This window comes from Rhipicephalus microplus, chromosome 3 (genome assembly GCF_043290135.1).
Source record: "Rhipicephalus microplus isolate Deutch F79 chromosome 3, USDA_Rmic, whole genome shotgun sequence".
Lineage (NCBI taxonomy): Eukaryota > Metazoa > Arthropoda > Arachnida > Ixodida > Ixodidae > Rhipicephalus > Rhipicephalus microplus.
Genome location: NC_134702.1, coordinates 91,654,425 through 91,671,974, shown reverse-complemented (window position 1 = coordinate 91,671,974; position 17,550 = coordinate 91,654,425). Strand labels below are relative to the sequence as shown.

The 17,550-nt window shown below is 46.9% G+C and overlaps 1 protein-coding gene across 3 annotated transcripts in view; it reads left to right on the top strand.

Moving 5' to 3' along the window:
• The window catches only part of LOC119172389 (BCAS3 microtubule associated cell migration factor), an 88,455-nt gene that overhangs the window by 60,921 nt on the left and 9,984 nt on the right, over positions 1-17,550 (top strand). For all 3 annotated transcript variants that reach the window (XM_037423473.2, XM_075889973.1, XM_037423464.2), the window contains 2 exons: positions 6,848-6,945; positions 14,496-14,666. In XM_037423473.2, the coding sequence (XP_037279370.2) occupies positions 6,848-6,945; positions 14,496-14,666 (269 nt within the window). The remainder of the gene's footprint in view (positions 1-6,847; positions 6,946-14,495; positions 14,667-17,550) is intronic.

The following is a 17,550-nucleotide window of genomic DNA, read 5'->3' as shown; positions in this document are numbered from 1 at the left end:
TTAAATTATCGAATATTTTGAAATATTTGGTAGGAACGAATAGGTCAATATTGATCACCATGTAACCGCCAGTAAAGATGGTTTTGCTGCAGTATAGCGGTGCGAAGCTGTGAAAGCACTTATTTAGGGGAAATTCGCTTTGCCGCAAAGCCCAACTTTAATATTAAAGGGGCCTTGCCACATTTTTTTAGCATGGTCATCAAACACTGCCAATCGGTAGTCGAGGTTACCGAGAACACGTGAGCTAAATATTATAGCGCAACAGGCGACCTAGGATTCAATAAAAATTCTCAAAATCAGATAAAAATTGGTCTCTTTTTTCGGCAAATGATGCCACAATCTCAAAAATCGCTCGTCAGAGTCATTGTACCAGCCATTGGCTGATTTGAGAGTGGGTCATTACTGGGGAACCGCGGGTGGCCTCGGCGCCCTAGTGCAATCACACTGAAAAGCCGTGTATTCTAGGAAAAAGAAAAGAGAAAGAATGCTCAAGGTAACGATGGGCACATGACGTATTTTCTTTCCCCATGCCATCTTTCCCGGCTTTGCTTGAAGTGCTTTCATCAGGACAAGAAGAGAGACTGAAATTTCAGCATGTGGCTAATCGGGAAACTCCACTCATACTGGACAGATTTTAAAAGTTTGGGCGGCAGTTAATTCATGAGGCAATAAGTTTCTTTAGTGAATCCATTTCATAACTACTTGAAAAGCTGTTGAAAAACCCTTTAAACGAACATATGATCCTCAAATACATTGATCATTTTTTTAAGCTTAAAAGCTTGTTTTGCGGACTTGTACACTCTCACTGTAGTTTTAATGTTACGCATTTTACAGGTTATCACTTGCATTCTACTGGAAGTCAAATCCTGCTACTTATCAAAGTTGTTTCGACTTCCTTTGAACAGGGAAAAAAAAAAAAGAAAGCATTTGCATAGAAGCCCTATTTCAATTAAAAAAAAAATAATGTGCAGGTTTGTAAGGTCATGATAAGTATGCCCATTTTTCCTTGTACATCATATATTCTATTTGAAATAAATTCGAAAATATTCAACCAAAATCACTATGTGCTTCGAATTCGCTTCAAACCTAAAATTCATTATTGGCACAACCCTACTTATATTCATAGAAGAGTACACAAACGAAGTTAATCCCCCGGCATCTGTGATAAATCTATGGAATCAAGGGTGCTGTTGCGCCCTGACAGATTCCTTCTTGCCAAGCTATGTCCAAACGTCATCACTATAAACTTACCGCTAGCTTTTATTGCAGGCATCTGAGGACTTTGTCGAATTCTAAGTGTCGAAGCTCAGAGAAATAGAACATCAACATGCATGTGCTCGTTGTAGAAAAGAATGAAAGAAAGAAAATTATGCATTAAGGTTACGTTCCTGTGATGTTGTTAGTTGTTCAAGGCAAGGTGCATGTAATACGTGAGTAGTAGTGTTTTTTCTGAAAAGTATATGCAAAAGGTCTGCAATTCAGGTGGGGATGCAAATCAGCAGCCCATGTCGCATCAAATCCAATTCAATCCACATCCTAAGTGGCCTGGGTCATGACCATTATAGTGAACTAAAATATACTCCAGTGGCAGAACCGACCGGGCTCTGGCATTCTCTTTTTACACAGATGCTATGAGATGGTGCCACTTCTACCTTTTCTAGCAGCCATGGCTGTATTGTAGGACTGTCGTGGGCTCCTTTAAACATTTAGCTGCAGTTAATTTTAACTCATGTGCTTGCTTTCTGATTCCTCCAAACATCAAACAGCCAACTTACTCTCTCACTCAGTGGTTGAATTTTGGCCAGATATACATATTTTTTTATATTTGCCACTCGGAACATTCAGAGTACTTGTGGTACATTAATTTACTTATTTTATAAGGTTGTCTGATTTTTTTTCTGTCACTCGAGGGTCTGTTTTTAGTGCACAGAGCTTTCCTAGCAGCAGACGTAAAGGTCATGGAATTTGCTTCAAATCATCATGGAAAACCTGGAAAAGTGAGCGACTTTTGAAAAAGCAAATTGGTAGAATCCCTGGCAGCCCTCAAGAGCCCCAAGGCAATGCAACGTAGCGATACAAATGGGTGGCAGCTGAAGCTCCCCAGCTTCTCTACGTCCAGCTTAAACAAAAAAACAAAACAGCATCGTTATCAATCAAAGCATGCACCTTTGGAATACAAGACTTGCTTCACTCTAGTACAGCGGTGACGCGTGGGCAGCATATTGCGCGTTTCGCACGATGTCAGCGCATCATAATTTACCCATTCTTTCTAGGTTTGTAAAGAAATTAATAAGAGACAGTTCGCCTGAATTCACAATGTATGCGAATCTTCGATTGCTGGTTGCTCCTGCACTGCTGGCTGAGTTCTTGCCTGCAATGGCTACTTCAAAAACTAAGTTCGAAAGATTCAAAGATCATGTGCCAAAACACATAGCGAATTCCGCCACAATGGTAATTATTAAATTCTTTATTTCACCAGAAAAAAAAAAAAATGGGCGAATGGTTGCATCATGACGTGCTGATGCAGCAAGGAGAAGGTGCCTTGCTGCCCACGTGTCAGTACACTGTTGCAGTGAAGATGTCTTGTTTTTCACAAGCGAACATTCTGGTTAATCACGACAGCGGTTATTTTTTTTCTTTTTTCTTTTTCTGATCGCAGCAGCGAGCCTCGCCGTTACTCCGCGTTTGCTGTTTGCGACAAAATCAAGACCAGGTCTTGCTGGAAAACGTAACCCTGAAGCCGCAAACTGCTGAAGCCAACACAGCTAACGACTAGCCCTGATAACTTGGAATAATTCCAGGTTTCTTGCATCCCACATTTTGTATGTTCTGTTAACTCGGAAAACCGCTTATTTCAAAGGTTTCTCACGGCCCCAGTAACTTCAAATCAGCAAAGTTTTACTGTATAATGAGTGGCAAATGCTAGTTATAAATCTTAAAACAGCCTTTGGCTCAAATTGCCATGTTCTGTGATGAAGTTGCAAACTGCATCAAGATACTCCTCAGCACTAGTTGGTTGGTGTAGTGGTGCTATACAGTCGAGCCCACATATAACGGCGCCACTTAAAACGAACTTTCGCTTAGAACGAACAATATCCGCGTGACCGTGAAAATATACATTGGTTCAATGGCACAAAATCACACTTGCAAAGAACATCTCCAGGCGCCACTGAAAGGTCACAGTGAACGGGCTCGGCGCTCAGCCGACTTCCCGGGAAACCACTTTTGACCACTGATGAGGCATCGGCGAGGTGCCCGTACATTGTTATTGTTAAACGCCGACCCTGCCTTGGCGCCCCTTTACCGTATTTACTCGATTCTACCGCATCCTCGATTGTAATGCGCACCTGGTTTCCACGACGAAAAAAAAAAACATAAATAAGACATCGATTGCAACGGGCACCATTTTTCTCGTTGGCCCACACGATCACACCACTCGAAAAAACTACTCCTTTCGGGAGCGTCTTCCATTTAAATATGAGGTACGGCGGAAGCTTGTGCCCATCTGACGTGTAACAGAGCATTGCCGTCAGTGTAGTTTTACCGTGGATCGATGTCAGCACGCGAACTTGCTTCGCCCCCTTCTTCTCGACGGTTGTGGTGCCAGGCATGTCGAAGTAAAGAGTCATCTAATCGGCATTCCCGATTTGCCCAAGCAGGTAGCCGTTGTTGTGCCGCAAGTTTAGGACGAACCTCTGAATACTGTGAAGCTTTTCATCGTACTCCTCCAGAAACTTTTCGCATATGCCCGTTGCTTTCAGAGGGAAAAGCCTTTCCTCTTCATAAAGTTACTTAGCCAGCACCTGCTCGCTTTCAACTGGCTCCGCATTAGCCCTTTTTCTAAGGCTAACTGCATAGCCCGCACTTGGAGCAGTTCTGTCGTCACGGGCCACTCGCTGCTCAAGCACATACTCGCCGAGCAGCTCTTCAATTTGCGGAAAACGACCCTGCTGTGGTCGACTGAAGCCTTTGCGTGAAGCTTTGCTGTCGACAATCTCACAGAACACCTACACAATCTTCTGCTATTGTTTCCGCCAGTGCTGCGTGCACGTTTCCGGAACTCCGAACGACCGCGATGCAGCCCGATTTACGTGGTGCCAGGCATGTCGAAGTAAAGAGACGTCTAATTGACATTCCCGATTTGCCCAAGCAGGTAGCCGTTGTTTTGCCGCAAGTTTAGGACGAACCTCTGAATACTGTGAAGCTTTTCATTGTACTCCTCCAGAAACTTTTCGCATATGCCCGTTGCTTTCAGAGGGAAAAGCCTTTCCTCTTCATAAAGTTACTTAGCCAGCACCTGCTCGCTTTCAACTGGCTCCGCATTAGCCCTTTTTCTAAGGCTAACTGCATAGCCCGCACTTGGAGCAGTTCTGTTGCCATGGGCCGCTCGCTGCTCAAGCACATACTCGCCGAGCAGCTCTTCAATTTGCGAAAGACGACCCTGCTGTGGTCCACTGAAGCCTTTGCGTGAAGCTTTGCTGTCGACAATCTCACAGAACACCTACACAATCTTCTGCTTTTGTTTCCGCCAGTCCCGCGTGCACGTTTCTGGAACTCCGAACGACCGTGATGCGGCCCGATTTCCGTCCGTTTCTGCACACACGGTGACTTTTCTTTTAGGGGGCGGTCATTTTGAAAATGCCGATGGCAATGAAATGACCGTATTCATTTTTTTTTCGTACTCGATTCTAACGCGCATGCGATTTATGAACTCGCTTAACCGGAAAAAAGGTGCGCGTTAGATTCGAGTAATTACGGTAGTTGCCGCTCTCCCCGACCGCGCTTTATGTTACGCACCCCTGCGTGCTCCCCCCCCCCCCCCCCCGCTACTCTGAGCACCCCGCATCGCCAGACGAGGCCCATGTTTTCACACTGCCACCGATCTTTCAAAGACCGGTCGGCCATCTACCCTGTTTTTTATCGCTGGTACTGTCATTGGCGTCGCTTGCCTGGAGTGACCGGACTATTTGGCCAACATCGTCGGCCATCGACTGTATCCAATCGTCTGCGTCTAGGGCACGCACATACGCTACTCCATTGACTTTGATAATTCGCAATTCGTTTTGTGTTTAGGACCTGTTCTCCCTCACTTCACACTTGGCGTGGAATGAATCGCGAAATATCGAACTAGTTGAGACCACGACTGCCGATTCTTTGAACACCGTCACGCGCGCCGATCCAGGCGGCCGTGCCTTGACTTCTGCGCGCAAAGGCACTCTTTCAAGTTTTTCTACGTGTGCATTTTGCAGACCTTTCAAGCAAGCTACCCGACCTACCATTTTCTCGCGTGTTTTGATTTTCAATGGTGGTGGTAGTACTGGTTCGGTGAAGAAAGGAAATAGACGCTTATTTCTGCAGCCCTTAGGAAGCACGGCGCAGCGTCCGGTTTTTTTTTTTTTTTTTTTCAGTGTCGCCTTCTCGTTGAGTTCTCCCCTCTCTTCACTCTATCCAAACTCTCACGCAAATCTGCTATCCTCTCTTGATCACAACCCCTTCGCCCGTCTTCACTGCTCCGCGACGCCAGCCACGCTGGCTCGAGTTAGTTTCGTTTTCCAACTAGAAACGAGCCCATATCTATTCCGCGTGTTCTGTCATGTGTGTCGCGTGTGCGCGTCTTGCTCGCTCTTGGTGTGCATGTGTGATCAGGATGGCAGACGTGAGGTCTTGCACACTTTTTCCTGCTGCTCAACAAAACGTCGAAAGTATGACCGCTTGGCTTGAGCGTAATCCGTGCGTTAGGTGCCGCGTTGCGGAGCGCTTGCTCAAAGCTGTTGACCACCTGGCAGCCAACTTGCCACTCCGGGCGTCCCAGTATTCAGTTGTGGAGATTGTGGATATTTCGTGGGCGGTGGTGATGGCTACATGCCCGCGAAACTGTTTTAGCGAGGACGACTTCGTCGACGTCGGGCCCGATGCCGAGCCTGAAGCTTCCGAACAGAATCACTTCGGCGGCAATTTGTGGCAGCGTGCCGTCAACTCCGACATGGGAGAGCAGGTGGAACATCTGTTGCGATAGTTTCATTAGGGCTGATGATGATGCCGACACCGCAGAACCGTGCACGGATTAGGGCATTGTGAATGAAGTACGTGGCAAGAGTGATTTGGAGGAATCGAATTGCGCGAACGACGAAACTTTGGAGCCAGTTTCTCATGCAGCTTATGCCACGGGCCTCGGCGAACAAGCACGCTACTGTTCGAAAAAAACTAGAGACCGCCCTCATCGCTTCTGCTTTTCGAAACACGTGTATCACGGACTTTTTGGGGCAAAAAAATTTGTGTTTTCACTCGCAACTTTTTTTTTAAAGTGGTGCTTCATTTACTACAAACTTCAGGATACAGCGAACGGATGCCGCGTCAGGCTCAGGTTCGTTATAAGTGGCCTCGACTGTACATGATTGTGTCAGATTTGTTGGACTTCCTAGGAGGCACACAGTTCCAAAAGATTCAGTAGTTGGAAAAATTAATTCATGCTTGTTTCCCGGGCACATTCTTTTCTTCTTTGCCTTTCACTTATGAACCTTGGTTATCATTGTGCTCTGTCCCGCAATTATCTTAACTCTTCTGTTCAGTCGCACCACATCTGTTTATTTCTGACATAGCTGTGTGCTTCTGCACCATAGTGCAATAATTTGTGTTTTTAGTTAATGCAAATTTATTCAAACAAGCAATTTTGTTGTATGTTACTATATATAGTAGCATTGTACTATTCAGAATTTTCACACCCCTGCCGCTAACGCACGGTGAGTGTTGTTTCCTTCACGCGTAAATGCAGTGTGCATGTGGCTAATATCCTTGTGTGTTATCATTGCTGTGCAATGAACGACATTTTTTATTATTTTTGTTGCAGCTTTTCTGGACCCATGTCGGTTCCCGTAGCTGTGCCCGCTATGAGCCATTACCTCTCGGACAGCGCTTTTCCTCCTCTTCTGATTGAGGCCACGTCTGGTAAGGCATAGCGGACCACCGTTGTGCTTTTACATTGTATTGTTGTTCAACAGGCTTATGATTCATTTTTCTATAACTTGCAGTGCAAGATTTCCCTTCTTGTTCAGGCTCACGATTATTGAAGTCTCGTGATTCAAACTTTCAGTCATTACGAACGAATTTTAAATTTTTGATTGGCCCAGTAAGTGTTTAATGTATATTAAAGTTGCCCAATTGAAACTGCTTCATCACGTTGATTTGATTAATTCATACTTCTTGCTTGTCCATACCAGCAGTTATGTGCACTAATCTTCTGTTGGTCCTATGTTGGTCCTGGAAGAAAGAAAGGTAAAGAAAAAAATAACTAGACTGTCTGTCTGGCCTTGAGTTATCTCATGCATGTGCAACACTTACCATATTTACTCGCATAATAGGCACACTCGCATCAGGTGCACTTCCAGTTTGGTTGCGAGAAATCAGATTTTTTTATTTCCGCACATACCGTATTTACTCGCATAATCCTCGCACTTTTTTTCCCAAAAAACCCATGGAAAAATGGGGGTGCGATAATTACGCGGGGAAAATTTTCCGCGGAAAGGTACAGCGCAAGAAAAAAAAAAAGAAAATGGCCACAAATTGCAGTTTTTTCACAAGCAACTAAAAGCTTCATAAAGTGCTGATACAAGGCTTATCTTTACAATGAAACTACATGTTCAACCCAAATCAAGGTTTATTTGCACAGACTAAGGTCACTAGCTAATAAGTCTCTTCGGCAAACTACTCGGAGCCCGAATCAAGACTGCCATCTTCGTCGCTCATAGCAGCGTCATCGGACTCATCGCCAGCTTCAGCGTGGTCTCCCTCGTCGTTTTCGTAGACCACGTCGTCTTCTGTCCCGTCCAAGGCGTTGGAGATCCCAGTCTTTTTGAAGCTGCGGACGATAATTTCTGGCGAAATCATGGACCATGCCTCGATTACCCACGAACAAAGAATCTCCACCGACGGCTTCTTTATCTTGCCCCCGGGAGTCATTGCGTAGTCGCCTTCGGCCATCCATTCCGAATACAGCCTCCGAACGTTATCCTTGAACGGCTTGTTCAAGGATACGTCAAGAGGCTGCAACATCGAAGTCAGACCGCCTGGAATGACAGCGAAATCAGTCCGCAGCTCCTTCAGCTTCGCCCTAACGGAGTCGACCAGGTGACCGCGGAAGCTGTCGACAACCAGCAGCGACGGGTAAAGAAGTGCTCCAGCGCGTCGTCCCCAAACAGTTTTTACCCAGTCGACCATAAGGTCGGTGGTCATCCACCCTTTCTCCTGTACACGCACGTGTATTCCAGGGGGAAACTTGGCCTTCGGGAGGGTCTTCTGTTTAAAAATAATAAATGGCGGCAGCTTCCGCCCGTCCGCTGTTACGGCGAGCATGACGGTGCACCTCTGCTTCTCGGCGCCTGTCGTTCTAATATGCACACTCCGCACACCCTTCTTCTCCACCGTTGTGCTTGGCGGCATGTCGAAGTTGAGCGGAGTTTGATCCGCGTTTCCAATTTGTGAGAGCAGGAAGTTCTATTGCTCCCGAATCCTAATCACAAATCGATGAAACTCGATGACCTTATCATCGTACGCCGAAGGTAGCTGTTGACACAGAGTCGTCCGTTTCCTGAGCAAGAGTCCACTTCGGCGCATGAACCGTGTGGCCCACCCGTTGCTCGCGCAAAAATCTCGCGCCGGGATGCCTTCCTTCCGGGCAATTATGCGCGCCTGATTTCTCAGCAGCTCGATCGAAACGGCACACCCGTCCGCGCGTAGACTCTTGATGTATTCGAGTAGTGCCGCCTCAACCTGTGGGTACCTTCCAGTCTTAGGCCCACGGAAGGCCTTGCGTGACTTGTTTGTGGCTTTAAGCTGTTCTTGCTGCCGTCGCCAGTAGCGCACACAGAACTCGTCCACGCCGAAGTGCCTGCCGGCGGCCCTGTTGCCGTGTTCTAGAGCATGGTCGATGACCTTTAGCTTGAAATTAGCTGTATAGCTCTTGTATCGGCACATCGTGTAGCCGCAGAAAGGACAATGCTAGCCACGGATCACAACTGCGCTACCTCAGAACACCGCACCACAGACCGCACTACTAACACTAGCGCCGTGCCACAGAACGCCGTCACGCCGTGCCACAAGTGCTACTACGCAACTTGTGGCTTGGTATGGATTAGATTAGAGCTCCGTTATAGCAAGTTAGTAATTGTTTCTCTTCCCTTTTGAAACAGGGCACGCGTATCACGGGCCACAGGAATAAAAGGAAATAAATAAATAACTGATCTATTCGTCCACTGGCCAGGCGTCAGTTTGCTTAATGCGCGTCAGAATTTCCTCAAACGCTCAAACACACACACAAGCAAGCGCCCAATAGTTCGGTGTAAGTCGAGCCGAGCCAAGGCTAGCCGTCTTCCGCACCTGCTCTATGGAGGAAAGAAAAACATGACCTGCTCCATTCACGTGGTTCAAAGTTATCTAACAACGGCACTTGGAAGTTTACTCTGATAACGGCACATGTTGGATCGCTTTAGTTTGCCCCCGACTCATCGAAATCGAGTGACGGGTTGCGGGTGCGCGGGGTTCAAGAAGAGGCGGGTGTGTGGGGCGTTTCCCTGGCCAATGTGTTTTCTCGGCCCTTCTGTTAACTGGTCCCAGCGTAGCAGGAGATTCTTCGTGGAATTTACCCGGTTGCAATGGGTTTCATCAGCATGCATGAGGCATAAGAGATGGCGCTAGGCTAATGGGTGCTATAATCATCATTGCGCAAAGCTGCAGACGACATCTGCTGCTGCGATTTACGGGGTGCGATAATTACGCGAGGGAAAAAAAATCGCATTTTTGTTGGCCGATGTTGGGGGTGCGAGGATTACGCGAGTGCGAGGATTATGCGAGTAAATACGGTAATAGGCGCACCCGGAACTTGGCCATGATCAGTAGTTCTGTTTTGTATTTTCGTGGTTGCAATTCGACGCCCTCTTACTTAAATAGAGTGGAAAAAAAATAAAGGAAAAAAGTCCGCGACAGCACTACGCGGGTTCGCCGACTGAGGATGAAGGGCGGTTGCCTGGGTGTCAGAGTAAGCTTTGCACTGCCACTGGCATGGCTCTGGGGACGTGCATTCTGCATGGAACATGCAATTCTCTCCTCATAAAGAGCATTTCAAGCTTCCTTGGCATCACTTGGCATCAAAGGGAGCGAAAGTGGCGAAACTTATTAGAAATTCACTTGCTTCGCTGCTGAAGTGGCCGAAAAACGCGCCTCAACATCGACACTACAAAAAATCAGTCGCACTAGAGAATTCAAGCAAAAATGCCAGAGCGGCCACAAAACCACTTGTTCACATTCGTTCTGCCTTTGTTCACATTCGTTTCGTTTTTGTTCACTTTCGGCTTTCGCCGCTTGAGAATTCATTCCATTTGGCCCATTTTCTGAGCATTAAAATTCGTACAGAGTTGTAGTTGTGCATTCAAAACAATGGAAAAGAACAGTTTACACCTGTCAAAGGTTGTTTACAAAGATACGTCTGCAGCAACGACACCAAGCTGACGCACCACCAGTGGCGGCGACGGATTCAGCTGGCAGTGCAAAAGCGAGACACATTAGGGCATGTCGACTCGCTGCCGCTGCACCTCCTTCTACATCGAGGGTTCGCAGCGATCGTAATCAAAACCAGGCTCTCGATGAAAGTGTCTTTGTCAGGGTTGTCAGCTTTGTCGTGCTGTGCGGGTAGTTCGCAATTGCGCCGACGCGAGCCACCACTGTAGCCTTTGCTGTCGTGTTGAATTCGCAGCTCGTTTACATCGCGTGGTTTAAGGGGGGAGGCTACCATCGAAGGCCCACTTTTTGTTCATTGAGATATCCTAACGATATTTTCAGGGTAGGCTAATAATAAAGCCATTTGAATAACCACTAAATTTTATGCATTTAGGTTCACTGGTTCCAAAGTTACAGCCATTTACAAGGAAAGTCCACACAGGTTTTTTAGTCGGGCTCTGGTGAATTTAATAAATGTGCTAGCACCGTGAAATTCACTGTGATGATTCTTGGATGGGCGCTTTACTCTAGGACACAGCCCCCCTTTTTTTTAATTTCCTTGCTGAAAATTTCTAGCAGAGCACTGCACTTGGTGTTTGCCGTTGAGCATTTATAAATGGAATTTTAATTATCACAAATTACAGATGCAATAAATTTAAAAATTGCTATGTCAGTGTGTGGGCTATTTATGAGGACAGATAATAAAAAAATCTGATAAAAATCAGATGAACGGTTGCAGAGATATCACCATACTAAACAGCCTCACTGGCCAAAAATTTCATTCTGAGAAAATGGACTTTGAAAGTTTCGAACACATATTTTGGTCTAAAATGACCCTGCAAAGTAGGTAGAGATGTTCTTTAGGACTTTTTTCTTTTTCCACTTTTCCTGTTTGTGCTGCAGCTGTTCTTGAGCCTTTTTCACATGGAAAGGGTCTTTCTCTGCTGCCCGTTGGTTTCAGGCATAGCGCCGTCATTTGCCGTCATAGCTCGACATAGCGCCGAGCTTTGGTTGCAGAGCAACACTTTCGCCATCCTCTGCGGCTAACTCCTCGCACGTCCATAAAGGTGTTGGCAATTGCACAGTCGACGACGCGGTCGCTCTGTTTGGGGCCGTAATCACTGCACTTAGCAAGCGCAACACACCAGACACCAGCCTCACTTGTTATGACGGAGTGTTGCGCTGATTCTCTATGTCGCGATAAGCATCAATGCAGTCGTCGTCTAGAAAAGACGAAGAAGAATCTGCTCAGCATCGATGTGACTGTCGCCCACGCGTTGGCATGTGAACAAGCCTCATCATACGTACGAGCTTTATCGGACGCTTTCTTGAACAGAACGTGTACCGAGTTCCAAACTTTACCCTGTCCATCGTTAGTGACAGAACAACAATCAGCGTCTTGTGAACATGGCAAAAGATCGTCTCGTAAAGACGGTGAAAGATTGAAAAGCACGCGTGAGAACCAAGCAGAATGATGGCAAATGGGAAAACAACGCGTGCCAAGACAACACCGGCGCTTGCAAGGGCGTCGCCGGAGTAGACGGTGAGCTGGGGGAACAGATGTGTCATCGCGCGCAACAGCCAACAGGAGCGGCGCGATCGCCCACTCCCTCGAGAGGCGCGCGCTTCCTCCAATCGCGGCTTTGCATCCAAGTCAAGGGAGACTTCAAAACTTCGAGAGCCCCCCAATCGTAAGCGATTCCCGCGCGGCCACGCCGCTGCTGCTGCCGCGGGTGACGAAAAAAAAAGAGCAAGAATTCACAAGCAAAACAAAACCAAGATGGCGGCGCTGGGCTGCGTGGTTGGAGTACTGCATACGTGCGCAGCTGGGGTACTTTCAGCGCTCGCTGGCCACTTGCCGGCTGCCACAGCATGTTATATAATTCATTTGACGTACTTTCGCGATGAATTAAACATTGATAGTTACAGAACAGATAGTTTATAAGACATGCTACCTGAATATGTGGTTTTCAAAAAATTGAGTTCCCGCTTAAGAGCTAGCACAACCGGTGTAGCCAAAGCCTCGAAGTACCGTATTTACTCGATTCTACCGCGCCCTCGATTGTAACGCGCACCCGATTTCCACCACGAAAAAAAAAAACGTAAGACATCGATTGCAACGCGCACCCATTTTTTCTCGCTGGCCCGCATGATCACACCACTCGAAAAAACGACTCCTTTCGGGAGCGTCTTCCATTTAAATATGAGGTACGGGCGAAGCTTGTGCCCATCTGACGTGTAACAGAGCATTGCCGTCACTGTAGTTTTACCGTGGACCGATGTCAGCGCGCGAACTTGCTTCGCCCCCTTCTTCTCGACGGTTGTGGTGCCAGGCATGTCGAAGTAAAGAGGCATCTGATCGGCATTCCCGATTTGCCCAAGCTGGTAGTCGTTGTTGCGCCGCAAGTTTAGGACGAACCTCTGAAAACTGTGAAGCTTTTCATCGTACTCCTCCGCAAAACTTTTCGCATATGCATGGTTCCCCTTCGAAGGGAAAAGCCTTTCCTCTTCATAAAGTTAGTTAGCCAGCACCTGCTCGCTTTAAACTGGCTCCGCATTAGACCTTTTTCTAAGACTAATTGCATAGCCTGCACTAGGAGCAGTTCTGCCGTCACGGGCCGCTGTGCTGCTCGCTGCTAAAGCACATACTCGTCGAGCAGCTCTTTAATTTGCGGAAACCGACCCTGCTGTGGTCCACTGAAGTCTTTGCGTAAAGCTTTGCTGTCGAAAATCTTCTGCTTTCGTTTCCGCCGGTCCCACACGCACGTTTCGGGAACTCCGAACGACCGCGATGCGGCCCGATTTCCGTCCGTTTCTGCACACGCGATGACTTTTCTTTTAAAAGCGGCATCGTGGTGCACTCGAGTTTTTGGAGTCGGCCATTCCACGCCGTCGATGCTAATGCACTACTAGATGACGAACTCCTCAGCACACGTACGAAGTGCCGCACATGAGAAACACATAGGCAGAAATGGACGACGCGCCATGCCGACGCACGTAGGGGGCGGCCATTTTAGATTTGCCGATGGCAATAGATTGGCCGTAATTTTTTTGTTCCTACTCGATTCTAACGCGCATGCGATTTATGAACTCGCTTAACCGGAAGAAAGGTGCGCGTTAGATTCGAGTAATTACGGTAAAACTGGGATGTGCTATCGCGTGGCGAAAAATTGGTCTTGGACCAATTTTTTCTCGTCAGCCTCGGGACGTGGTTTTCTGGCCACTTAGTCAGCAGAGTGATGGAAATTCCCACGAGTTTTGCCACGTTCACTCCCTCCGAGGTATGATATGAACGGGCTTTCCTCCCATATACAAGTTGCGTTGCACTGTTCGCTTGCAATATTTACTCGTGCATTCGTATCACCCACTGTGGCTGGGTGAACCATTTGTATAAGACCGAATGACAGCGTGTTTTATCCGAATCAACCTTAAAATTTGTATCATCAGAAAATTTGTATCAACCATAATCGTATCATCGGGATCCTACTGTACTTGTGGGGCAACACGAATTTGCCAAGGCCGCCTCCTTCACTATTCTTGTTTACATGTATAGAATAATTACTTCTAGGATAACAAGGCAATAACTAAGGCTAGTTTGTTCATGTCGATCTTGAATTCAAAGGATGAAGTGCATCTCTCAACTGTTTCTTCAAAACAGTTGAAAGTTATGCTTCATTCTGTTAGACCAGATGTGTTCTTGTTATACAGCCAAACGTCGTTATTACAAACTTGCACGAAAATAAGTTTGTTATATCTAAACATTCATTATAAAGGTATGTTGGTAACACTGTATATATTGCAAGACGATTCTACATTTACTTTGTTATAACCAATATTTTGATACAATTGGGTTCATTATATCGAGGTTTGAGTGAACTTCCAATCAAGGTCCAGGGCAGGAAGTGTATGAAGAGTGGCTGTATTTTGAGCAGGCATTGCTGTGATGGACGGGTGCACATCATAGTACATCGCACTGACCTCTCTTGTTCTGTTTTTGGGGCCATCAGGTAGTTTCGAAGGGCCGCCAAGCCTCCTGGAAGTGTGCGGTCACTGGTCCGACAGCTCGGGTGCATCTTCTCACGCCAACGGGCAGGAGCAGCTCATGGAGAGGATCGCGGATGCCATGAATGAGTCACCGTACAAGGAGAGACAAGCAGCACGCACTTCTAGTGGCAGCGGTGAGTGGTTTGCACGCTTCTTTACTTAGGCGCCAGTTCATTCGATTCATTCATGGTGATCACTCGTCGCTATTGAATATTTTTCTTGTCATTTGCTCACTTCACTGTGGCATTGTTCTAGTGACTATGGGTCTTTCGAAATTGGTTCACTGCTTTGGTGACTGCATTCCGTAAGTATACACAGCATAAGCTTTTAAATATTCAATCGTTGAAGAAGAAACTGAGCTAAATAGTTTAGTTGGGCATTATAAGTTCAGTGGTCGTACCTGATGCAGTAAAACTTTGATTATATGTACCCCGGTTTTGTGACGACCCGCATTTTATGACGGATCGGCTTGGTCCTGGCAAAATCCCCATAGAAATAATGTATTAAAAAGTCACAGATTTGCCGGATAGGCGAAGCAATGAACCCGGTAGCAACAAATCAAAAGGTCACGTGCAAAATAGAAAGCAGATCAAAACATGCCCCGCGTTCCTCACGCAAAATGACGCACAAAACGTACTGACAGGTACAGATGCACACGAATAAGCGTCTCATTTGTTACTTTGCTGTGTCTGAAAAGCACGCGCTTTTTGCAAATGGAGACTGTATGATTCCAATCACTTGGTAACTACAGCAGAATTGTTCCAGGTAAAGCCAGAGGCCAGCCAAGGCATACGACCTTCCCCTCCTCGCTGTCGCGAGATAAGGGTGCATGAGGGAACATCACTCCCCTTCTCTAAGCCGTGCAAAGTATGCGTAGGAGATTAGAGCAGGCGCCGCGCCATGTAGCATACCGCTTATTGCGTCATCTTGCTGGTAATGCTGAAAACACAATCCCCCCCCCCCCCCCCGAGATGCTCGTGAGCAGCGGGAAGTGGTAGATATAAGTAGCTTGCCGTTTGAACGGTGAAAGATGTACTCCGGGGTGGCTCAGTCGTTAACGCCTCGCTTTCACGACGCAGAGGTCCCATGTTCGATTCGGCGTGCTAGAGTGTTTTTTTCTGGATATTTTTTTCTTTCCTGCGTTTTCATATATATAGATGGGTATATATATATACGGTGCATGACATCGACGCCAACGCCCACGTCGATTCCGACGCCGGCGGCAAAATCCAGCTGAGAGTGTGCATATAATTCCTGTCGTAGGCTGACGATTGGGGAAGTAGAAAGTGAAAGAGGATGTCTTTTCAGAATGGAAAATTTATTCTCTTGGGAGTTCATCGCTTCTAGACAAGCCATGATCGTCTACGTATGTATCTGAGGTCCTTACTTAGTCAAGCTCTGTCCATGCAGAGTAGCTTCAGCCGGCTGAAAGGGTGACATTTTTACGTTTTTAGTCCGTGAAAACTTTTCGTGATCAGCACACTGCTGATCTTCTGCCTTTGTCAGACTCGCAGTAACAGGCCTGCACACTTAAGGGTGCAAAGCAGCTGTTTTCATCGTGCAAAATTACTTTTGCTTGTTGTCAACGATCATAATATGAGCGCGCACACCACTAGTTGCACTTTACATGGCAACAAATTGCAATGCACACAGTTCAGCCATGCACGATGGCATTCTACTACAGTAGACTCGCGATAATTCAAACTCTGATAATTCGAACTTTCGGTTAATTCATACAAAATTCAAAATTTTGGTTGGCTCGCTATGCTTTCAATGTATTTAAAAGCCGCTTAATTCAAACTTCGTCATTCAGTTAATTCGTACTTTCTGCCTGTCCATACCGGAAAATTTCTGCTGATTTGCCGGCAATATTTGAAAATTTGCGTGCTTATGATTATCATAGTTGTCTGATATTAAAAAATAAGCGCCTTAAAACTTCAAGGGAAAAGGTTTTGCCACACAATCATTTCTCAGCATTCCGCGCTGCGGTGGAAAGAAAAACGAAAAACAAAAACGGCCCGGTGGTTACGAAGCTGGCTCGCGGCTTATCTCTGCTTTTTCGGCGTGCCGGTGGCGCCGGCCGACTCCGAAGCACGTGACCTGCCCACAGAATGCGTACAGGTCTGCCCGTCTTTCTTACGTGCTGCGCATTTTTCGATCGACCATGTCACCGCGAGGAAAATATCGGACACTACCCCTAAAAGAGAAATTGGCCGCTATCCAAGAAGTCGACGCTGGGGTAAAGAAGACCGAAGTGGCACTGAAGTATGGAATAACCAAAAGTACTCTCACAACCATTCTGAAAGCCAAAGACAAGCTGCAGAATAACGCGAGCCGCTTCGCTCCCGATCGGAAAAGGCTTAGGGAAGCTGCGTACCCGGATCTCGAAAACGCCGTGCTTCTTTGGCTCAAGTGCGCACGGAGCTCCAATTTACCGATAAATGGGCCATCCTACGAGAGAAAGCTGAAGAACTTTCCTTGCGCTTGGGAATTGAAGATTTAAAGTGCAGCGATGGCTGGATTTCTCGGTTCAAGGAACGCCACGGTCTCTCCTTCAAAACAGTGAGTGGTGAAGCAGCAGTGGTCGATGAAGCTGTTTCTTCTGACTGGCGGCAGACTAGACTTCAAAGCCTGCTGCTTGAATACTCCCCGGCTGATGTATATAAAGCCGACGAAATGGGGCTGTTTTTTAAGTGCCTGCCCGATCAAACCTTGTGTCGCAAGGGAGAGCGTTGCACTGGCGGAAAGCTGAGCAAAGAACGGTTAACCGTCATGGTTTGCGCCAATATGGACGGAAGTCACAAGCCAGAACTCTTCGTTGTGGGCAAGTCAAAGCGTCCCAGGTGCTTTAAAGGCGTCCGAACGCTCCCAGTTGCATATGACGGAAACACGCGAGCCTGGATGACGCAAGCTTTGTTCGAGGGTTGGCTCCGCAAACTGAATGGGCAAATGAAGCGAGCGAAAAGGAAAATTTTGCTCATTGTTGATAACTGCCCTGCGCACGGCGACGTGGAGGGG